The sequence below is a fragment of the Pongo abelii genome, chromosome 19 (assembly GCF_028885655.2).
Source record: "Pongo abelii isolate AG06213 chromosome 19, NHGRI_mPonAbe1-v2.0_pri, whole genome shotgun sequence".
NCBI classification, from domain to species: Eukaryota; Metazoa; Chordata; class Mammalia; order Primates; family Hominidae; genus Pongo; species Pongo abelii.
Genome location: NC_072004.2, coordinates 91,424,310 through 91,447,298, shown reverse-complemented (window position 1 = coordinate 91,447,298; position 22,989 = coordinate 91,424,310). Strand labels below are relative to the sequence as shown.

The window sequence follows — 22,989 nt, the reverse complement described above, 5'->3', positions numbered from 1 at the left end:
GCCAGGAAGCCAGCTCTTGTTTTTCTTGCAGTAAATCAGTTAGCCCTTAATCTCCGGGGCGTGTGAGGGCCCCCTGCAGTGCTCATTTCCTTCCTGGAGGGCTTCTGCAGAGAGGAGGAAGCCCGAGTGTTCCAGACCTCAGACTCGCTGCCCTCCGCCCAGGGCACCTCCCCCTGCACAGCTCAGGGGCCTCGCCTGGCTGCTCTCTGTCTGGAGTCTAGACACCTCTCCCCAGGGCCCCACTTCCAATGACTGCCACCTCCCAGGGAGGGGCCAAGCTCAAAGGTGAAGCAGCCGGGCTCGGCGGCTGACACCTGTAATCCCAGCACTTTGGGAGGCTGAGGTGGGCGAATCACCTGAGGTCAGGAGTTCGAGACCAGCCTGGCCAACATGGTGAAACCCCGTCTCTATTAAAAATACAAAAAATTAGTCGGGCGTGGTGGCGGGCGCCTGTAATCCCAGCTACTCGGGAGGCTGAGACAGCAGAATCGCTTGAACCTGGGAGGCAGGGGTTGCAGTGAGCCGAGATGGCGCCACTGCACTCCAGCCTGGGAGACAGAGCGAGACTCGGTCTCAAAAAAAAAGAAAAGAAAAAGGTGAGTCAGGGAGGCCAGGGGTGAGGCTGGCGTTGGCCCCCGTAATCATTCACACAAACAGCTCCTTTCTGAAGACAATTGATTGCAGGCGTGCAATGAGTGGTTAGAAGACAAGTGTCACCAGGAATAAAGTGGGAGCAGCCTGGGGCAGAGGCTGAGTGGCCAGTCATCCCTGGTGCCATCTCACTCAAGACATGGGCCGGGAGCCGAGGACACTGGAGACCACTTTGTTTCCTCATTGCTGTCAGGGGCCGCCGCTGCCCTCCCCACCCCCACTGCCCCTGTCAGCTCCTCCACCTCTAGGAATGGGGGTCTCCTGCATCCCCTCTCCATGGCCGAGTTCAGGGGTTTCCCATGAGATTCAGCCAAAAAGGGTGCAAGCCTTTTCTATCCCATGGGGGCCTGAGGCCAGTATCAGGCGTCGGTCCCTGGTCTCCCCCGTCTGCTGGGACCTTTCTCTCCTGCCAGGCTATGCTTTGTCCTCAGCGAGACCTGCCAGGATGACCAGATGATGTCACCCAGTCAGCCTGTTCCATCCCCTGGCTCCCCCTCAAGCCCTCCTTCCACTAAAACCACAGGGGTTTCAGGAATGACCTGGAAAGCGACGCCACCTCCGCAGAAGGGGCCTGTTATGCTGGGCCAGTGAAATGAGTGCCTGGAAACGGGGGTGCCATCGCCCCTTTCTTGAAGATGCTCAGGGCCACCACAGAACGAAAAGGCAGCAATCCTGGTCCCCAGTGTGAGGAAAAGACCAATAAGCTGGCATCACTGTCTGCCACTCAATCTGACTTCATAAAAGCCACCAGGGGCCATTTCTGGGTGGGGGAAGAGGCAGGTAGGAAAAGCCAAGTGCATCGGGCTCCCGGGCCTCAGCCAGAGCCCAGGCTTAGTGGCACCTGAAGCCAGCCCTGGTGCTGCTGCACTGTGCACACTTTATAAAATGGGGCCGGGCGTGGTGGCTCATGCCTGTGATCCCAGCATTTTGGGAGGCCGAGGCGGGTGGATCACTTGAGGTCAGGAGTTCGAGACCAGCCTGGCCAACATGGTGAATCCCCTTCTCTGCTAAAAATACAAAAATTTTCTGGGCATGGTGACGGGCACCTGTAATCCCAGCTACTCGGGAGGCTGACGCAGGAGAATCACTTGAACCCGGGAGGCAGAGGTTGCAGTGAGCCGAGATCATGCCATTGCACTCCAGCCTGGGTGACAGAGTGAGACTTTGTCTCTTAAAAAAAAAAAAAATGGACCTTGTGCCAGTTGTCTGGAGTGAACGTCCCCTGGCTGCCCCATCATGTCAGTGGAGAACAGAGAGCCAGGCTCTGGGCTGGCAGGACACCCCCTCCTCTCCTGGGGGATTGAGAGCTGTGGGTGGGGGCCTGCCTGGCAGCAGGGCCTCTGAGCTGGCTGGAGGTGTTTACTAATCCTGAGCTCCGGGGCTGGGGCCTCTCCGCCCAGCCTGCGTCTGCATGTGCACGTCTGTCTCCAGCCCAGTCTGTCCTGGCCCAGCTCCTTCCCTATCTGGGTGTGATCACTGCCGCTCTCCCCTGGGCATGTGGGTGTAACAAGTCCAAACCTTCTGTGGGAGTTGGGCAGGCTCGGCTCCGCCCTCAGGGCTGTGCCCGTTCCTCCCAGACTGGTTGTGCAGGAGCAGGCATGAGTGTGGCCGTTGTGGGTGCATGCGCGGCAGGCCTGGGACCCGGCCGCCTGCTGCCTCACCTGCAAGGAGGGGCCTCCCAGAAACTCCCTTCCCCAGTGCCCAGCCGCCCCACCTCGCCAGACTTAGCTGACCAGCCAGTGAGGACGCCCGCTGCCTCCCACCTGCCCTCCTGCCCTCCTTCGCCAGCCAAGCCCATCCTGAGCCAGCACCTGCCTTTACGACCATGTTCAAGGGGCTGAGCAAAGGCTCCCAGGGGAAGGGGTCCCCCAAGGGCTCCCCTGCCAAGGGGTCCCCCAAAGGCTCCCCCAGCAAGCACAGCCGGTGAGTGGGACTGGGGGATGGGGAGCCAGGGAACTGGGGTGGGGGTGGTGCCAGGCCCAGGTCCTTGAGCCACCTGGCGGCGGCGGCGGCCCAGAGCCCAGGACCAGCCCCGTGCTGGCATTTGGTGTCCCGAGGCCAAAGGGCCCAGGGGTGGACTCTCCCTGCCTTGGGAGCCGCAGGCCCAGGCCGAACTTCAGCCCTGGCGGGAGGCAGGGGATGGCCTGGGGCTCCCTACATCCTCTAAGGCGGCCTGTGGGCCACAGATTGAGGCCGCTTAGCGGGAGAAGTGCTGGACAGGAGCCTGCACCGAGGCCCTCCTCTGCCAGAGGCTGGGAGACAGGAGAGCCTGGCTGCCTGACTGCAGCTCTGCCCCAAGGCTCTACTTGGCTGGGATGACCCCTGGAGCCTCGGTACAGGGCATGAGGACTGAGGGTGCGGGGTGGGATCCCTGGGGTAGGGACGCAGGGGCTGTGCTGCCACCTGCCTAAGCCACAGCCCTCCCCAGAGTTCTCACCCAGGGCCTGGTTGTATTGAAGAGTTAGGGGTTCATGGCTGGGCACGGTGGCTCACGCCTATAATCCCTGAACTTCAGGAGGCCAATGCAGGAGGATTCCTTGAGCCCAGGAGCTCGAGACCAGCCTGGGCAACATAGGGAGATCTTGTTTCTGTAAAAAAATAAAAATAAAACATAGCCAGGCATGGTGGCTCGTGCCTATTGCTTGAGCCCAGGAGTTTGAGGCTGCAGTGAGCCATGATCACACCCCTGCGCTCCCGCCTGGGTGACAGACTGAGACTCTGTCTTTAAAAAAAAATCAAAAAAAATCGTGGCGCAATAACTCACGCCTGCAATCCTACCACTTTGGGAGGCCGAGGCGGGTGGATCAGTTGAGCCCAGGAGTTCGAGACCAGCCTGGGCAACATGACGAAATCCCGTCTCTACAAAAAATATACAAAAATTATCTGGATGTAGTGGTGCATGCCTGTAGTCAGAGCTACTTGGGAGGCTGAGGTGAGAGGATCACTTGAGCCCAGGAAGTCGAGGCTGCAGTGAGCTGTGATCACTCCATTGCCCTCTAGCCTGGGTGACAGAGCAAGACCCTGTCTGTTAAAACAAAACAAAATAGAGCTGGGGCTTCTTTTTCCAGTGGGTGTGGTGCAGGGGGCACTGGGCCTCCTTTGGACCACCCGGCTCTCTGGGGCCCAGCCTCATCTCTCTGTGGATGGATTGGGCGGTGCTCTTCCCACTCACTGGCTTCAGCTCGTCTGCAGAGGAGGCGGCAGCCCGCCTGGGTCCAGGGTGTCGAGATAAGCTCAGGGATGAAAGGCTGGTGTGGGAGTGGGGGTGCCCATTACCCCGATAGGGATCAAGGCACCAGCAGACACGGAGGCTGGGCGTCTGGGTGGACGGGAAAGACAGTGGTTAAGACTCTCAGCTAACACTCTCGCTGAGTGACCTGTCCTCCCTGGGGCACCTGAGCCCCACCCAGGGTGGAGTGTGCAGCTCCCGGTGGGAGCAGCCATCCCAGGAGGCGGGACGTGAGCAGGAGCGCCCGGGGCCCAGCACCTGCAGCTCCCACTGTCCAGGCAGGCTCCCCAGCAGTGCACTCCTGGCCTGGGGCAGCTCGGTCCTCAGGACCCTGTTGGCTCTCATCTCACGTGCGATCCACTCGTTTGACATGAACTTACTGAGCACTTACTGCATGCCAGGACTGTTCTAGGCACTGGAGATGTCTCTGTAGACAGAACCAACAGGCCCCTGCCTTCAAGGCACTAGCCCTCTAGTGGGATAGAAACTAACACGTGCTGGGTGCCGACCCTGCACCAGGCCTGCACTGGATGTTTCAGACGGATAAATTCAATTAATGCTCACAATAGCTCTAAGGCATAGATATTTTTATTAAAATCCCGCTTTACAAGTGAGGAACCTCAGGCACAGAGAGGTTGAGTAAGTTGCCCAAGGTCACACAGCATTAATGATGGAGAAAGATGAAACCAGGCTGTTTTGGCCACAGAGTTCTTCCAGACTGCTGTGCCTTCACCAGCACTGTCCCTTTGCCTGGGGGGGCCCATCCTTTGACCCAGTTCAAGGCTTCCCCTGCCCCAGGATAATGATCCCCCATAAGGCACTGTGCTCATGAGGCTTGGACCAATATGCCCTCTCTTAGGTCTGCTTGACCTCGTGACCTCCACAGAGTGCGTGCATGCACACAGCAGGTGCTCTATGGAGGCTGCAGGGCGAATGCACAGAAAATGCCCTGGGGGGAAGCAAGGTTTCCCCTCCGTCCCTGACCATGTGACTCAGAGCAAGTCAGGGCCCAGTCTGGGCTTTGAACCCTCAACTCTGGAGAATGTTAGGGTGCCCAGCAGTCTCTTGCGCCTGCCCCCCCTCCCCGGCTCCGACAGTGTGAGGCTCCTCTAGACGGCTACTGAAGCCAGCACTCTGGCAAAGCTCCCCGGGGTGGAGGTATAGGGGAACACAGGGCTGGAGTGGGAGGAGGTGGGGGTGGGGGACCTGCTGTTGCCTCCCTGCCCCAGCCAGCCCAACTGCCCCTCCCAGGGCCCAGCCAGGCTGGCTCAGGTACTAGTGGCTGAGCCGGTGATTCACTGGCTTGGGGAGGGAAGTGGCAGGTAGCTGGGTGGGGTCGGGAACTCACTGCCGGCACAGCTGGCTGAGGCTGGGACACCGAGGCCGCCTGCCCCCCAGCACCACACAGACCTGAGACCCTCACCTTTTGACCCCTCATGTGGCGGAGCAGTGCTAACACCCCCAACCAGGACTAGCTCACAGAGCCTCCTGCAGAGAGAGACCCCAAAGTCAGGGCAGTGAGCTAGGCTGTGGGGGCAGGATGGGGTGGAGGGAGGGCAGGGGACGCCACCTGGATGGGGCACAGAGGGGCCTCCTCCACTGAGCTGCCCACTATCCCCTCCACCCACCAGGGCTGCCACCCAGGAGCTGGCCCTGCTCATCTCCCGCATGCAAGCCAGCGCCGACCAGGTGGAGCGGGACATCCTGGAGACGCAGAAGAGGCTGCAGCAGGTGAGGCCCCGGCAGCAGCTGGCAGGGCGTGGGCAGGCTGGGTGGCATGGGAGGCCCATCATCAGGACTGGCACACCCTGAGTGCCCCCTGGTGATGGTGAAGATGGGACAGATGACCTTTGTCCTGCACCGCCTGTCCCCTAACACACAGTGGGAGAGAGGGCTCAGCTCCCTTCTTTTCTGGGCTCCCCTGTGTCCTTGTCACCTGCCCCATGGACGCCCTGGGCCTGACCCTGTGCCTGGTGTGGGCCTCGAGGTTGGCCAGCATAGCTGGGGTCCCAAAGGTGGGGCTCAGGCCCACAGTGATGGGCAGCAGGGGTGTGGGGGCTCTGGGCCCTGGCCAGTCTGCCCATCCCCTGCCCACAGGACCGGCTGAACAGTGAGCAGAGCCAGGCCCTGCAGCACCAGCAGGAGACGGGTCGCAGCCTGAAGGAGGCCGAGGTGCTGCTCAAGGACCTCTTCCTGGACGTGGACAAGGCCCGGCGGCTCAAGCACCCGCAGGCTGAGGAGATTGAGAAGGAGTGAGTGGGGCTGCAGCAGGGCTGGGGGTCCCTGGGGAAGACCCAGGCCCAGCCCTGACCTGCCGGCCACCTTCTTGACAGCATCAAGCAGCTGCACGAGCGGGTGACCCAGGAGTGTGCGGAGTACCGTGCCCTGTACGAGAAGATGGTGCTGCCCCCTGACATGGGACCCAGGGTCGACTGGGCACGCGTGCTGGAGCAGAAACAGGTCAGGAGCTCAAAGTCACACACCAGTGTGATCAGAGGGCGATACGGAACTGCGTTTAACCCAGGGCCTGACTGTAGGCTTGAACAGTCAGGGTGTAGGGGTGGCTCAGGGGTCTGGGCAGGGAGACAGCAGAGCAGACAGTGCAGTCAGGGAAGACTTCCTGCAGGAGGAGGCACATGAAGAGACCTCAGAGGGGTGAGAGGGCTCGGTTGGGTCAGGGTGAAGTAGTGAGGAGAGGACAATTCCAGAAAGAAGGAGCAAAGGCTTCTGCCAGGAGGAAGCCTGGGGTTCGACGGGAAGTGGGGATTTCTGGGCGGGTGGGCAGAGCCAGGTCATGGGGCATTCTGATCCCTGGTTGAGGAGTTGTGCTTTGATGCCACACAGAAGGGGTGTCATCATGACAGTAGAGGGACAGTGGGGAAGGGTCCGGCTGGAGCAGGGCGTTCTGAGGGCCCTAGAGCTTGGCTGGAGGTGTCCAGGCAGGAAGCACTGAGGCTGGCTCACGGACAAGGCAGGATGGAGCTGGAGACTTCTCAGAGGCTGAGCCCAGCGTCTGGGAACCAGTGGGACTCAGGGGCCACTGCAGAACGGCCTCGCCCCTGGGTGAGCTGCAGGGCGTGCACCCGGTCTGCTCCCAGGCTCGTCCACGCTCTGCCCAAATGACCAAGTCCACTTCTCCGGGTGGGAGGCATGTGGGGTTCTCTGGCTCCCCACCGCGGTCCTGTGGGGACTGAGCCACCGGCTCTCCTGCAGAAGCAGGTCTGCGCAGGCCAGTACGGGCCGGGCATGGCGGAGCTGGAGCAACAGATCGCCGAGCACAACATCCTGCAGAAGGAGATCGACGCCTATGGGCAGCAGCTGCGGAGTCTCGTGGGGCCGGTGGGTGAGCCGGGAGGATGTCACATCCGGAGCCAGCCCCAGCCCCTGTTTCTCCAGTCAGAGCCGGAGCTAGATCGGCTGGGCCCTGGGGATAGGGGTGGGTGGGGTATGGCTGGCCCAGATCTTAGAGGGCCGTCTCCCTGCACCCCACCTCTCACGGGCTTGTTTCTCCCCTTGGTCGAGGCAGGATGCAGCCACCATCCGGAGCCAATACCGAGACCTACTGGTGAGCAGGAGAGAGGGTCGGGCAGGGTGGCTGCGGGTGCCTGGGTGGCCGCCCGGACACTGCCCGGGGCCAGTGTTCCTGAGCGCGGCCCAATGGCGCCTTTTGCCCCCCACTTTCTCTCTCCCCACCCTGCTGCTGGCGGCGGGTCCTGAGCACAGAAGGCGGCGTCGTGGCGCGGGCAGAGCCTGGGCAGCCTGTATACGCACCTGCAGGGCTGCACGCGGCAGCTGAGCGCCCTGGCGGAGCAGCAGCGCCGCATCCTGCAGCAGGACTGGAGCGACCTCATGGCCGACCCTGAGGGCGTGCGGCGGGAGTACGAGGTCGGCTGGCAGAGGTTGGGGCCAGGTAGGGGCGGCCAGGGCCATCCTGGTCCTCACCGCCGCTCCCCACCCGACTCGCCCCCAGCACTTCAAGCAGCACGAGCTGCTGAGCCAGGAGCAGAGCGTGAACCAGCTGGAGGACGACGGCGAGCGCATGGTGGAGCTGCGGCACCCCGCGGTGGGGTCCATCCAGGTGCGCTGGGGCAGGGCACCGGAGTGAGAAGGGACGTGGTGGGCGGGGAAGTGGGGGAGGTGGGGTGGACATGGAAGGGGGGGGCGGGGCGTGGTCCGAGGGCTCCGTGCTGCCGTACCCAGGCCCACCAGGAGGCCCTGAAGATGGAGTGGCAGAACTTCCTGAACCTGTGCATCTGCCAGGAGACTCAGCTGCAGCACGTGGAGGACTACCGCCGGGTGAGCCCTGGGGCGGGCGGCAGGGACGGCAGGGGCGGCAGGGGAGGCAGGGGCGGGAGGTCCCACAGCACCCCTGCCCACAGGAGAGGCACTGCACCTCTCAACTAGACAGAGCTGGCAGGGCGCGGTGGCTCACACCTGTAATCCCAGCACTTTGGGAGGCCGAGGCTGGAGGATCACTTGAGGTCAGGAGTTCGAGATCAGCCTGGCCAACATGGTGAAACCCTGTCTCTACTAAAGATACCAAAATTAGCCAGACGTGGTGGCGGGCGCCTGTAATCCCAGCTACTCAGGAGGCTGAGGCAGGAGAATCGCTTGAACCCAGGAGGCGGAGGTTGCAGTGAGCCGAGATTGGTCCACTGCACTCCAGCCTGGGTGACAGGGAGAGACTCCACCTCAAAAATAAAATAAAATAGAGCTGTGTGGTTGCCACTCGGTCCCAGAGGGAAAGAAAGGCATGGGCACATTCTCAACAGGGTGAAGCGGTTCCCAGGGGGGTGAAAATTGGTTCTTAATGGCAGAAAAATATCTTAACTCTTTTTATGCATGAAGTACAGAGCCACATACAGCACCTAAGCTGTATTCAGCATATCAGTGATATTAAAATTTCATGGGGGCCAGGCGTGGTGGCTCACACCTGTAATTCCAGCACTTTGGGAGGCCGAGCCGGGAGAATTGCTTGACCCCAGTAGTTCCAGACCAGCCTGGGCAACATAGCGAGACCCTGTCTCTAAACAAATAGATAAATCTCTATCAAAATAAATAAATAAAATTTTATGGGGATGAGGTGGGGGGAAATTAAATAAAATATTTCTTAAAAGGCTCTTTAGGAGAAAATAATGAAAAAAAAAAACGGTTGAGAAACCCTGATATAATATACAACTGGGATTTGGGGGCAGATAATGTTTCATACATTTTCCTATAGAACCACAAGACTGTGATCACACACTGACAAAAATTCCGTAAAAGCACCTGGAATGCTTCTTTAAAGCACAGCTTCTTCTCTGGGGCTGGGACAAGTGCAGCTCCAATACCCTTTGTCTCAGCAAGAAGGACTTCAGGTGCTGGAGGGAGGCAGGTGACGGTGCCCTTCATTTGTGCAGGAAGGACGAAGACCAAGTGTTTTATGACCCACTTAAAAAAAATAAGTTCAGTGCACGAATAAGACCCCATTTGCAAGAGCACACCAGTGATAAAAGGTCCTGCCGCCTGGGTAGGAAAAAGAAAGACCGACCAGAGTAGGGGAGAGTGACAGTTTAGGTCTAACTGGTTTAAGTTTAGCTGGTTTAGGTTTATCCGGTTTGTGTTTAGCTGGTTTAGGTTTAGCTGGTTTAGGTGTATCTGGTTTGTGTTTGGCTGGTTTAGGTTTAGCTGGTTTCGGTTTAGGTGGTTTGTGTTTAGCTGGTTTAGATTTAGCTGGTTTAAGTTTAGCTGGTTTAGGTTTACCTGGTTTAGGTTTTTCTGGTTTAGGTTTAGCTGATTTGTGTTTAGTTGGTTTAGGTTTAGCTGGCTTAGGGGTTACTGGTTTAGTTTAGCTGGTTCACATTTATCTGGTTTGTGTTTAGCTGGTTTAGGTTTACCTGGCTTAGGTTCAGCTGGTTTGTAGGGTCAGTGGGCAGCAGGTTGCCCCAGGCTCTGCCCTCAACCACCCGGTGAACTCAGTTCCAGGAAGAGGCGGACTCAGTCAGCCAGACCCTGGCGAAGCTCAACTCCAACTTGGATGCCAAGTCCAACCCTGCACCTGGGGGCCCCCCTGGCGCCCCCACAGAGCTGCTGCAACAGCTGGAGGTGAGACAACCCCACCAGGCCATCTGCACCCCACTTCTGGGAATTGGTCCTGTCCATCTTTCTGGGCCTCACCCCTTCTGCCTTGGTACCTAGTCTATCCCAAGCCCTGGCCTGTGTGCTGGCGGGGGATCTGCTCTAGCAGGAGGCTGGCCAGGTACCAGCAAGCTCCTCCCACCTCTGGACGTCAGTTTCCTCATTTGCAGTGGGACAAGGGCAGCCTGGGAGAGCTCTGAGGCCCGTCTCGCTTCTGCTCGGAGGCCTGGGTGATGCTGTGCCATCCCCCTCCCTGCAACTAGCAGATCCCAGGATCCTAGGCCCCCAGAGAGGGGCTCCTTTTACTTTGCTGACTTAGAGACCCCTGCCTTCATGAAGGCCAGCCTCTAGGCCTTTTGAAGGACGGGTATGGTGTGGCCAGCCTCCAATGCAGCCTGGCCTGAGTCCCCACTGCCTGGGCCCCCGGCAGGCAGAGGAAAAACAGCTGGCTGTCACCGAGAGGGCCACTGGGGACCTGCAGCGGCGAAGCCGGGATGTGGCCCCTCTGCCACAGCGAAGAAACCCGCCTCAGCAGCCCCTGCACGTGGACAGCATCTGCGACTGGGACTCAGGAGAAGTGCGAACTCCCCCACCTCACCCCTGCCACCATCCAGCCCCACCCAACCCATCCCCTACCCCTGCCCAAGCCCATCCCTGCTCCATCCCCAGCTGTCTCCTGCACCCACTTTCACCCTACTCCTTCCCTTGACCCAGACCCTCCTCTCTCCAAGTCCTGTCCTGCCTCTTTTCTACCCCAGCGTCTCCCACCCTACTCTTGTCCCTGCTCCAGCTGCTGTCCCCATCTGTCTCTGTCCCCAGCCCCTACTCTGCCCTGGCCTTGGCCCCCTGCCCCTGAGCCCGCAGGAGCCGCTCCCTTTCTGTGCCCCCAGGTGCAGCTGCTGCGGGGTGAGCGGTATAAGCTGATAGATAACACTGACCTGTACACCTGGGTCGTGCAGGGCCCTGGTGGGGAGACCAAGCGTGCTCCCGCCGCCTGCTTCTGCATCCCAGCACCAGACCCTGATGCCGTGGCCAGGGCCTCCCGGTAGGTCTGTGTAGGGATACTCAGGGGCAGGCTGTGGGCAGAGCAGGCCAGCCCTGTGCTGTCCAAGCCCATGCCCCGGCAGACCCCTGCTCAAAGGCCAGCCTCCACCTGAAGCTGCGTCTACTGGGGCTGGGGAGGGAGAGAGGCAGAGTGAGGACCTCTTTCTCCAATCCCCTCTTCGTTCTAGGCTGGCCTCGGAGCTGCAGGCCCTGAAGCAGAAATTGGCCACAGTCCAGAGCCGCCTGAAGGCCAGTGCTGCAGAGTCTCTTCGGCCCAGCCAGCAGGGTACCCAGGGTGGCCCGGGGGAGGGGTGGCTGTGGGGCTAGAAAGAGTAGATTCCGACTTCCGGCTGGTCTGTGATGGGCAGGGGTCGCCTTGGGTTAGGGACCATCACTCTGGGGATTTCATCTCTGGGGTGGCCCTGCCCATCCCCTCCACCCTACCCCGATAGGACCCTCTGTGGGCACCTGGCGGGGGCACCCATCTGGCAGTCTGGAGATAGGCCCTGGGCCCTCACCGGCACCTCTGTCCCCAGCTCCATCTGGCTCGGCCCCGGCCAACCCACATGCCCAGAAGCTCCTGACACAGATGACCCGGCTGGATGGAGACCTGGGACAGATAGAGAGGCAGGTGCTGGCCTGGGCGCGGGCCCCGCTGAGCCGCACCACACCCCTGGAGGACCTGGAGGGCCGCATCCACAGCAATGAGGTAGGTGAGCGGCGGAAGGGGGCGGCTGGGATGAGAAGCGGCCCGGCCCTGGTGCTCACACTTGAGGGAGGTGAGGCAAGTGCAGGAGCAGTGGCTGGGACGGAGGTGGAGAAGGGTGTGGACAGACCCGGGCTCAGACAAGCTGGTTCCCCTCCTGGCTCCTCCACTGACCAGCTCTGGGATCTTAGACTACATAACTCTCTGGGCCTTGGTTTCCTCATCCCTGAAGCAGATGTAATAATGCCCAGCTCACCTGATCATTCAGGAAGGTTCCAGTAGGGCCCAATGTCAACAACCCCAGGAGGTATTCTGGCGAAGCTCCTGAAATAGCAAGGAAGCCTGGAGAATCTTAGGAAGAGATGTCCCCTGGCTGCAAGGGGGAGCCTACCTGGGGAGGTTGCAGCGTTGTGTAAACTCCTTACCCAAGAACAGCAAGCTCTCTGCCACGTGGACTCAACACTCCCAAAAGTGCTCAGAGTGAAACCCACACCGGGCCACAGCCAGGGTTATCCTTCCAAACCAGTTTCGTTTCTTTTCTTGAGACAAAGTCTCTCTGCATCACCCAGGCTGGAGTGCAGTGGCACGATCTCGGCTCACTGCAACTTCTGCCTCCCAGGTTCAAGCAATTCTCCTGCCTCAACCTCCGGAGTAGCTGGGATTACAGGCACACACCAACATGCCCAACTAATTTTTGTATTTTTAGTAGAGACGGGGTTTCACCATGTTGGCCAGGCTGATGTCAAACTCCTGACCTCAAGTGATCCACCCATCTCGGCCTCCCAGAGTGCTGGGATTACAGGCGTGAGCCACCGCACCTGGTCTGTTTTTTGTTTTTTGTTTTTTGAGATGGGGTCTCACTTTGTCACCCAGGCTGGAATGCAGTGGTGTGCAGTGGTATAATCTCAGCTCACTGCAACCTCCACCTCCTAGACTTGAGTGATCCTCCCACCTCAGCCTCCCGAGTAGTTGGGACCACAGGTGCAACACTGAGCCCAGCTAATTTTTTTGGTAGAGATGGGGTTTTGCCATGTTGCCCAGGCTGGTCTCAAACTCCTGAGCTCAAGCGATCCTCCTGCCTCAGCCTCCCAAAGTGCTAGGATGACAGGCATGAGCCACTGCACTTGGCCATATTATTATTATTTTGAGACGGGGTCTTGCTTTGTTGCCCAGGCTGGAGGGCAGCGGCGTGATCAAGGCTCACTGTAGCCTCAACCTCCTGGTCTCAAACAATCCCCCTGTCTTCACCTCCTAAGAAGCTGGGTCCTTAGGTTTTGAAGTCATAGCATCTGCCACGTCAGTGGTGTTGGGGTCCAGGAGAAGCCCAGTTAGACTGGGCGGTGGGTGGTGCCTGGTGCAGAGTCAGCACTGCTCGGTGATGGACCAGGCAGATGAGTGAATAACTGATGAAAGAATGAGGGCAACAGTCCCTACTGGGCAGAGCCAGGGCTTTGGCTGGAGAGACAGGGCCGGGGGACCTGATGGTCTTGTGAGCAGGACAGTGACATGAAGATGACTGTAGGTAACTGTGTGCCTGGTGCTCGCTGCTGAGCTCAGGACACTGGCTCTTGTGTCATCCTCCCATCAATCATTCTTATTTATTTATTTTTGAGATGGAGTCTTGCTCTTGTCACCCAGGCTGGAGTGCAGCGGCATGATCTCAGCTTGCTGCAACCCCCACCTCCTGGGGTTCCAGCAATTCTCCTGCCTCAGCCTCCTGGGTAGCTGGGATTACACGTGCGCGCCGCTACGGGTGGCTAATTTTTGTATTTTTAGTAGAGACGGTTTCGCCATGTTGGCCAGGCTGGTCTCGAACTCCTGACCTCAAGCAACCCACCCGCCTGGGCCTCCCAAAGTGCTAGGAATACAGGTGTGAGCCACTGCGCCCGGCCCCTCCTATCAATCATTTTGTAGATGAGGAGACTGAGGGTCAGACAGGTTGATCTGCCCCAGGTCATCCACAGAGGAACGAGTGGGGCCAGGACTGAACGCAGTTCTCTGGCCTGAGCCCAAGCATGTTACCCACCACACTCTACTGCCTCCATGGGCGCAGAGTTAGGGTATTCTGGTAGAAGTGTCGGGCGGAACCCACCTGCCCAGAGATCCCTGACCCCGCCCCTCTTCAGGGTACAGCCCAGCGCCTGCAGAGCCTGGGAACGGAGAAGAAGACAGCCCAGAAGGAGTGCGAGGCGTTTCTGTCTACGCGGCCCGTGGGCCCCGCTGCCCTGCAGCTGCCCGTAGCCCTCAACAGCGTGAAGAACAATTTCAGTGATGTGCAGGTTCTGTGCAGCCTCTACGGGGAGAAGTGAGTGCTCTGGGGACAGGGCAGCCAGGCAGGGCAGCAGCGTGCGGCCCAGGGAGAGTCTGAGCCTTGCCTCCTCTGCGGCAGAGCCAAGGCTGCCCTGGGTCTGGAGCGGCAGATCCAGGATGCGGACAGGGTCATCCGAGGCTTCGAGGCCACCCTGGTGCAGGAGGCCCCCATCCCTGCTGAACCGGGGGCTCTGCGGGAGAGGGTCAGCGAGCTGCAGGTAAGGGACCAGCCGGGGCCTCCTGGTGGCAGGGGGACCCAGCATTCAGGGGCGGGTGGGTGGACACGGCGTCTCCCCAGCCACGAGGGTGCACGGCTGCGTCCCCTCCTCCCGCAGCGCCAGCGGAGGGAGCTGCTGGAACAGCAGACCTGCGTGCTGCGGCTGCACCGCGCGTTGAAGGCCTCGGAGCACGCATGCGCCGCGCTGCAGAACAACTTCCAGGAGTTCTGCCAAGACCTGCCTCGCCAGCAGCGCCAGGTGCGAGCCCTCACGGACCGCTACCACGCCGCAGGGGACCAGCTGGACCTGCGGTGAGCGACTGGGTCCTCGGGGCACAGGGTGTGGGCTGGTGCAGAGCCAGGCATTGCTGTCTACAAGCTGTGTGATGCTGGGCTAGTGACTTCACTTCTCTGAAGCTGTTTCCTCACCTCTAAAATGGGATAACAAGCACTTACCTCCCAGGGTGGTGCCTGGTAGAGACGGTTCCATCTCTGAATTCCCAGGGTCAGGGAGTGGGGATCTGCACAGCAGGCCACTCGGGCCTCCTGACCTGCCCCCAGGAGGAGGCTCCCACCAGCCTCCCTGTGCACCTGCCCCTGTCCCCAGAGGGCAGGTCTTATCTCTGTTCTGGGCCTCGTCCTCCTGCAGGGAGAAGATGGTGCAGGATGCCGCCCTCACCTACCAGCAGTTCAAGAACTGCAAGGATAACCTGAGCTCCTGGCTGGAGCACCTGCCCCACAGCCAGGTGCGGCCCAGCGACGGCCCCAGCCAGATCGCCTACAAGCTGCAGGCGCAGAAGGTGAGGCTGGGGCAGGGACAGCTGCCTGTGCCCATGTGGCCCCCTAGTGGCCAAAGCTCAGAAGCGCTCTAAGGGGCTTCAAAGCCCAGGCCATGGAGGCCTTGGGCCCCTTCCCTGGCCTCCAGCTGAAATGCTCCTCTTTGCCCACAGACGGGGCCAGCCCATCTCTGTCTGGCCTGACTGGGGCAGTGGGATTTACAAGCTCAGGCCACAGAGCCCTGAGGGTTCCGGCCACTACTGCATCTTCCTCATACTCGTCAAGCCCCTGCCATGTACCAGGCAATGGGTTCACTGGGGTACAACCCTGCACCCTGGCAGCTCCCAGTCTGGTGGGGGAGGTCTGTGATGCCAATAAGCGTTGGTGGGAGAAGCCAGCGTGCTGTGGGTGCCCCCAGGCTGGGCACCCATGCGGGTCAGGGTCGGTGGTGTGGGAGGAAGCAAGGTTAGCCGGGGGAGGGATGAAATGTCCCATGCAGAGGGCATGGCATCAGAGGAAAGGAGGGGAACTCAGGGACAAGGGCGACCAGATGGGCAGACCACACAGGCCCTTCTGGCACAGGATCCAGGCTGCATTGTCTCCTGCGGCCCCCAGAAGCTGCTGGGGAGGGGATGCTTCCAGGCCAGTGTTTAGAAGCTGGCTCTGGCTGCCGAGTAGAGAAAGGCTAAGAGGGTGGGAATGAAGACATGGAGGCCCACGAGGAGCCAGGGTGGAAATCCAGGTGAGACAGAGTGGTGGCCTGGCCGGGGAAGGGACCATGGCACAGGGCGAGGTGGGCAGATCTGAGATGGAGATGGCAGAATTAGGTGGACTTGGTGACTGCTTGAAGGCAACAGTGAGTGAGATGGACGGGGCCCGGTGGTGCCCAGGGTTCTGTTGGGGACAACCGGGAAGAGGGGGCACCTCCACCTGAGGTGGGAGCACAGGGAACAGAGCATATTTGGGGAGGGAATGGGGCCGGCTGGGTCATGCTGAAATGAGGTGGCCAGGACAGCCGAGGGCAGCGGGGAGGTGGAGGCAGGCATATGGGAGGGAACTGGGGCTGGGGGTTCCCCTAGGAGCTCAAGAGCAAAGATGGGTCTGGGACTGCTGGAAAATGAGAATATCTGGGGAGAGAGTAGGGAGGTGACATTGGGAAGGGGGCCTGGGACAGAGATTCTCAGCCCTGGCTGCAAACTAGAATCTCCCAGAGAGCTTCTAAAACATCCCCAGGCCAGGACCCCTCCCCAGACCAAATAAGTTGGATTATTGTGGTCAGAGCATCAGTATATTAAGTTCCCAGGTGAATAAAAGTGGGCATCCCATGTTGAGAACTTTCCAATTGGAGCCATGGTTCTGGATGAGCTGTAGCAGCATCACCTGGGGACTTGTCAGAAATATGAATTCTCAGGCCGGGTGCGGTGGCTCACGCCTGTAATCCCAGCACTTTGGGAGGCCGAGGCGGGTGGATCACGAGGTCAGGAGATCGAGACCATCCTGGCTAACACAGTGAAACCCCATCTCTACTAAAAATACAAAAAATTAGCTGGGCACGGTGGTGGGCACCTGTAGTCCCAGCTACTCGGAGGCTTTGGCAGGAGAATGGTGTGAACCCGGGAGGCGGAGCTTGCAGTGAGCCGAGATAGCGCCACTGCACTCCATCCTGGGCGACAGAGCGAGACTCCATCTCAAAAAAAACCAAAAACAAACAAACAAAAAAGAATTCTCAGGGCCACCTGGACCTGCTGGATCTGATGTGCAGGTGGGCCCCGCATGCCTGCCTCCCACAGGCCCCAGCTGATGCTCGCAGATACTACTGTGCTAGAACGGAACTCTGAGGGGCACAAGGCCGAAGAAAGGTAGCTCATGCCTCTAATCCCAGCACTTTGGGAGGCTGAGGCTGGCAGATCACCTGAGGTCAGGAGTTCGAGTCCAGCCTGGCCAACATGGTGAAAACCCATCTCTACTAAAAATATAAAAATTAGCCTGGCATGGTGGCAGACACCTGTAATCCCAGCTACTCAGGAAGCTGAGGCATGAAAATCGCTTGAACCCAGGAGGCTGCTGTGAGCCGAGATCACGCACTCCAACCTGGGTGACAGAGCGAGACTCGATCTCAAAAAAAAAAAAAAAAAGAAAGAAAGGGATTCTGCCAAGGTGCCTCGGAGAGGAAGGAGGAAAAGCAGAGAGAATGATGTCAGGGAAAGGAGGGAGTTTGGCCCAGGTCTCCCTCCCTGCCCTTTCTTGTCCCTGGGAGGCAGCTCTGGCTGACTGTGGCCCTGGAGCCACTGGCTAGAGGAGAGTCAGGGTGAGTGGCATTTCCTGGCCCCCTGACTCTGGATTCTTCCCTGGCAGAGGCTGATGCAGGAGATCCAGAGCCGAGAGCGGGACAGGGCCACGGCATCCCGCCTCTCCCAGGCCCTGCAGGCAGCGCTCCAGGTAAGCAGCTTGCCTTTAGCGTGCCCCTCTCCATGCATCACCCTTGTCCCTCTTCCAGCCCTATCCCCCACACCCAGCCTCCCCCACTGGCTGCCAGCCTGCTGTCCTTTCCTCCCTGCTCAGGACTATGAGCTCCAGGCAGACACCTACCGCTGCTCTTTGGAGCCCACTCTGGGAGTGTCAGTCCCCAAGAGACCCCGAGTGGCTCCCCTGCAGGAGAGCATCCAGGCCCAGGTGAGATGGGACCTGGCAGGGATCAGTGGACGTTGGCACCAGCTCTGCAGGCTCCAAGGCAGGAGCTGACTCTGCCCTTCCCCTCTCCCTCTGCCCTCTCCAGGAGAAGAACCTTGCAAAGGCCTATACTGAGGTTGCAGCAGCACAGCAGCAGCTGCTCCAGCAGCTGGAGTTTGCTAGAAAAATGCTGGAGAAGGTACATAGACAACACCTACACCTTTCCCACAACAGCCAAGAATAACCAGGAATGCCCACTCCATTCCCAAAATGCCAGGCTGTCACCCTGGTAGTTTCCCTTCCTCCTCTCCCTCCTGCCTGCAGCCCCTGGGCAGCTCTGGCTGCTGGAGAGGGGAGCGGATTCCGGCCACCCAGTTTTCTCTCCAGCAGCTCTTACAGGCTGGTGTCCATCCCAGGGTTAGGCCCTGGAGATGGCATTCAGTGTGGTCACAGCTTGGCTACTGGGCATCCTCCAATGGGACAGGACCTCTAACCCCAGAGAGCAGAGAAAATCCCCTAGAGCCTTTGGCCTCAGCCACCTGGCTCTCCACCCTCGGCCTACACACTACACACCCTCGAGCCAGAACTTCTCCAGGACTCCTGGTGACTTGCCAGCTTTTCTGTTACCCTCAGCCACAATTAGGGTCCCTGGATGGAAGGGGAAAGGGGAAAGGTTCTGGAGAGACAGGGAGAACCTGTCCTGTTTGCACTTTTTTTTTTTTTTTTTTTGAGATGGAGTCTTGCTCTATCACCAAAGTTGGAGTGCAGTGGCGCAATCTCAGCTCACTGCAACCTCTGCCTCCCCGGTTCAAGCGATTCTCCTGCCTCGGCCTCCTGAGTAACTGGGATTACAGGCATGCGTCACCACGCCCAGCTAATTTTTTGGATTTTTAGTAGAGACGGGGTTTCACTATGTTGATCAGGCTGGTCTCGAACTCCTGACCTCAGGTGATCCACCCACCTTGGCCTCCCAAAGTGTTGGGATTAAAGGCATCAGCCATCGCACCTGGCCCCTATTTGCGCTTTCTAATGCAAACCAGGCCTGCACACTGCCTTGGGTCCTAAAATCATTGCATTGACTGGGTCTTCTCAAAATCCTATATCCAAGCATCTTAGGTCTCCAGCTCCACCTCTGAGGACCCACTGGGGAGTCTCAGGAAACAGGGAGAGGTCTTTCATCTCAGGAAAAACATGAAGCTCCTATCTCCACCACCCACCCCCATGCTCTACCCTTCTTCCTCTCTGCAGAAGGAGCTCAGTGAAGACATCCGAAGGACCTATGATGCAAAGCAGGGCTCTGAGAGCCCTACCCAAGCAGGGAGAGAGTCAGAGGCCCTGAAGGCCCAGCTGGAAGAGGAGAGGAAGCGGGTAGCTCAGGTGCAGCATGAGCTGGAGGCGCAGAGGAGCCAACTGCTGCAGCTGAGGACCCAGCGGCCCTTGGAGAGGCTGGAGGAGACCGAAGTGGTGGAGTTCTACCGGGACCCCCAGCTGGAGGGCAGCCTGTCCAGGGTGAAGGCCCAGATGGAAGAGGAGGGCAAGCGGCGGGCTGGCCTGCAGGCAGACCTGGAAGTGGCAGCCCAGAAGGTCGTGCAGCTGGAAAGCAAGAGGAAGACCATGCAGCCTCATCTGCTGACCAAGGAGGTCACCCAGGTGGAGAGGGACCCTGGCCTGGACAGCCAGGCGGCCCAGCTCAGGATCCAGATCCAGCAGCTCCGCGGAGAGGATGCTGTCATCTCGGCCCGGCTGGAAGGGCTGAAGAAGGAGCTACTGGCCCTTGAGAAGAGGGAGGTGGACGTGAAGGAGAAGGTCATGGTGAAAGAGGTGGTCAAGGTGGAGAAGAATCTGGAAATGGTCAAGGCGGCCCAGGCTCTGAGGCTGCAGATGGAGGAGGATGCTGCGCGGAGGAAGCAGGCGGAGGAGGCTGTGGCCAAGCTACAGGCTCGTATACAAGACCTGGAGCGGGCTATCAGCTCAGTGGAGCCCAAGGTCATCGTAAAGGAGGTGAAGAAGGTGGAGCAGGACCCAGGGCTCCTCCAGGAGTCCTCCAGGCTGAGGAGCCTCCTCGAGGAGGAGAGGACCAAGAACGCGACCCTGGCCAGGGAGCTGAGTGACCTGCACAGCAAGTACAGCGTGGTGGAGAAGCAGAGGCCCAAAGTGCAGCTCCAGGAGCGAGTCCACGAGATCTTCCAGGTGGATCCGGAGACAGAGCAGGAGATCACTCGGCTCAAGGCCAAGCTGCTGGAGATGGCGGGCAGGAGGAGTGGTGTGGAGAAAGAGGTGGAGAAGCTGCTGCCCGACCTGGAGGTCCTGCGGGCCCAGAAGCCCACGGTGGAGTACAAGGAGGTGACCCAGGAGGTGGTGAGGCATGAGAGGAGCCCCGAGGTGCTGCGCGAGATCGACCGCCTGAAGGCTCAGCTCAACGAGCTCGTCAACAGCCACGGGCGCTCCCAGGAGCAGCTCATCCGCCTGCAGGGTGAGCGCGACGAGTGGAGGCGCGAGCGGGCCAAGGTGGAAACCAAGACGGTGAGCAAGGAGGTGGTGCGCCACGAGAAGGACCCGGTGCTGGAGAAAGAAGCAGAGCGGCTCCGCCAGGAGGTGCGGGAGGCGGCCCAGAAGAGGCGGGCCGCGGAGGACGCGGTGTACGAGCTGCAGAGCAAGCGCCTGCTGCTGGAGAGGAGGAAGCCCGAAGAGAAGGTGGTGGTGCAGGAGGTGGTGGTCACCCAGAAGGACCCGAAGCTGCGCGAGGAGCACAGCCGGCTGAGCCAGAGCCTGGATGAGGAGGTGGGCCGGCGGCGCCAGCTGGAGCTTGAGGTGCAGCAGCTGCGGGCCGGCGTGGAGGAGCAGGAGGGCCTGCTCAGCTTCCAGGAGGACCGCAGCAAGAAGCTGGCCGTGGAGAGGGAGCTGCGGCAGCTGACCTTGAGGATCCAGGAGCTCGAGAAGCGGCCTCCCACGGTGCAGGAGAAGATCATCATGGAGGAAGTGGTCAAGCTGGAGAAGGACCCGGACCTGGAGAAGTCCACGGAAGCCCTGCGGCGGGACCTGGACCAGGAGAAGACCCAGGTGACGGAGCTGCATCGGGAGTGCAAGAACCTGCAGGTCCAGATTGACGTCCTCCAGAAAGCCAAATCGCAGGAGAAGACCATCTACAAGGAAGTGATCCGGGTGCAGAAGGACCGCGTGCTGGAGGATGAGCGGGCCCGCGTGTGGGAGATGCTCAACAGGGAGCGCACGGCCCGGCAGGCCCGGGAGGAGGAGGCGCGGCGCCTGCGGGAGCGCATTGACCGGGCCGAGACGCTGGGGAGAACCTGGTCCCGGGAGGAGTCCGAGCTGCAGAGGGCCCGGGACCAGGCAGACCAGGAGCGTGGGCGGCTGCAGCAGGAGCTGCGGGTTCTGGAGAGGCAGAAGCAGCAGCAGACACTGCAGCTGCAGGAGTCGTCGAAGCTGCTCAGCCAGAAGACGGAGAGCGAGCGGCAGAAGGCGGCCCAGCGGGGCCAGGAGCTCTCACGGCTCGAGGCGGCCATCCTCCGCGAGAAGGACCAGATCTACGAGAAGGAGCGGACGCTCCGGGACCTCCACGCCAAGGTGAGCCGGGAGGAGCTCAGCCAGGAGACCCAGACGCGAGAGACCAACCTTTCCACCAAGATCTCCATCCTGGAACCCGAGACGGGGAAGGACATGTCCCCGTACGAGGCCTACAAGAGGGGCATCATCGACAGGGGCCAGTACTTGCAGCTCCAGGAGCTCGAGTGTGACTGGGAGGAGGTCACCACCTCGGGGCCCTGCGGGGAGGAGTCTGTGCTCCTGGACCGCAAGAGCGGGAAGCAGTACTCCATCGAGGCCGCCCTCCGCTGCCGGCGCATCTCTAAGGAGGAGTACCATCTGTACAAGGACGGCCACCTACCCATCTCAGAGTTTGCGCTGCTTGTGGCTGGGGAGACCAAGCCAAGCTCCTCACTGTCCATCGGCTCTATCATCTCCAAGTCCCCGCTCGCCTCCCCGGTCCCCCAGAGCACCAGTTTCTTCTCTCCCAGCTTCTCTCTCGGGCTCGGTGATGACAGCTTCCCTATCGCCGGGATCTATGACACAACCACAGACAACAAGTGCAGCATCAAGACGGCCGTGGCCAAGAACATGCTGGACCCCATCACTGGGCAGAAGCTACTGGAGGCCCAGGCAGCCACAGGGGGCATCGTGGACCTGCTCAGCCGTGAGCGCTACTCTGTGCACAAGGCAATGGAGAGGGGCCTGATCGAGAACACCTCCACGCAGAGGCTGCTCAACGCCCAGAAGGCCTTCACTGGCATCGAGGACCCCGTCACCAAGAAGAGGCTGTCGGTGGGCGAGGCCGTCCAGAAGGGCTGGATGCCCCGGGAGAGCGTGCTCCCACACCTGCAGGTGCAGCACCTGACCGGGGGGCTCATCGACCCCAAGAGGACAGGCCGCATCCCCATCCAGCAGGCCCTCCTCTCCGGGATGATCAGTGAAGAGCTGGCCCAGCTCCTGCAGGACGAGTCCAGCTACGAGAAGGATTTGACAGACCCCATCTCCAAGGAACCGCTGAGCTACAAGGAGGCCATGGGCCGCTGCCGCAAAGACCCCCTGAGCGGCCTGCTGCTCCTGCCAGCGGCACTGGAGGGGTACCGCTGCTACCGCTCCGCCTCCCCCACTGTCCCGCGCTCCCTTTGCTGACACAGGCCAAGCAGCCAGTGGGGAAGCGCGTGTGTTGGGCCAGGTAGGATACGTACACCTCTTGCCTCAGAGCAGCCTCATCCCAGGCAGTGCGTCTCCCCTCTGTCCGACCACTGTTTTATTATTTTACTAACACGGTGATGGGCTCCCTCCCCTAACCTTGGTGCCTGATCCATCCCCAGACCAGGACAGCAGCCACTCAGTTCTTCCTCCACCTCCACCCAGTGATCCAATAAACGAATTCTGTCTCCCCGTGCCACGTGGTGTCCCATTCATTCACATTTGAGAGTGCAGGACCCACGTGTCTGCGGGATGAGTGCAAGGACAGCGTTGCTCGAGTCCTTGCCTGGGCGGACGTGTTCAATTTGCCTGCCTGGGAAATAGGCATCCTTGGAGGGCTGTGCTTCCTTGAGTGCAGGGCAGGGATGCGGTGGCAGGTCATGGAAAGAGATTATGGTTTAAAATCACTAAAGGAGGCTGGGCACAGTGGCTCACACCTGTAATCCCAGCATTTAGGGAGGCCAAGGCGGGTGGATCCGAGGTCAGGAGTTGGAGACCAGCCTGACCAACATGGTGAAA

General features: G+C 60.1%; 1 protein-coding gene across 1 annotated transcript; it reads left to right on the top strand.

Annotated features, from left to right (window-relative positions):
- Window positions 1-2,368: 2,368 nt before the first annotated feature.
- On the top strand, window positions 2,369-22,667 carry EVPL (envoplakin). Its single transcript, XM_024234710.3, has 22 exons — window positions 2,369-2,574; window positions 5,512-5,611; window positions 5,978-6,132; window positions 6,214-6,340; window positions 7,094-7,219; window positions 7,407-7,445; window positions 7,604-7,765; window positions 7,851-7,958; window positions 8,081-8,176; window positions 9,839-9,964; window positions 10,428-10,574; window positions 10,888-11,042; window positions 11,230-11,327; window positions 11,578-11,750; window positions 13,874-14,052; window positions 14,137-14,275; window positions 14,393-14,586; window positions 14,924-15,074; window positions 17,407-17,490; window positions 17,614-17,724; window positions 17,828-17,920; window positions 18,970-22,667. The coding sequence occupies exons 1-22, from the start codon at window positions 2,477-2,479 to the stop codon at window positions 22,408-22,410; spliced, it is 6,102 nt and encodes a 2,033-aa protein (XP_024090478.3). The 5' UTR covers window positions 2,369-2,476; the 3' UTR covers window positions 22,411-22,667.
- Window positions 22,668-22,989: the final 322 nt, after the last annotated feature.

Coding starts and splice junctions, on each gene's coding strand:
- EVPL (XM_024234710.3), top strand. CDS start 2,477: ATGTTCAAGGGGCTGAGCAAAGGCTCCCAGGGGAAGGGGTCCCCCAAG. Junction 7,220..7,406: donor TGCGGAGTCTCGTGGGGCCG/GTGGGTGAGCCG, acceptor TGGTCGAGGCAG/GATGCAGCCACCATCCGGAG. Junction 14,587..14,923: donor GGGGACCAGCTGGACCTGCG/GTGAGCGACTGG, acceptor GTCCTCCTGCAG/GGAGAAGATGGTGCAGGATG.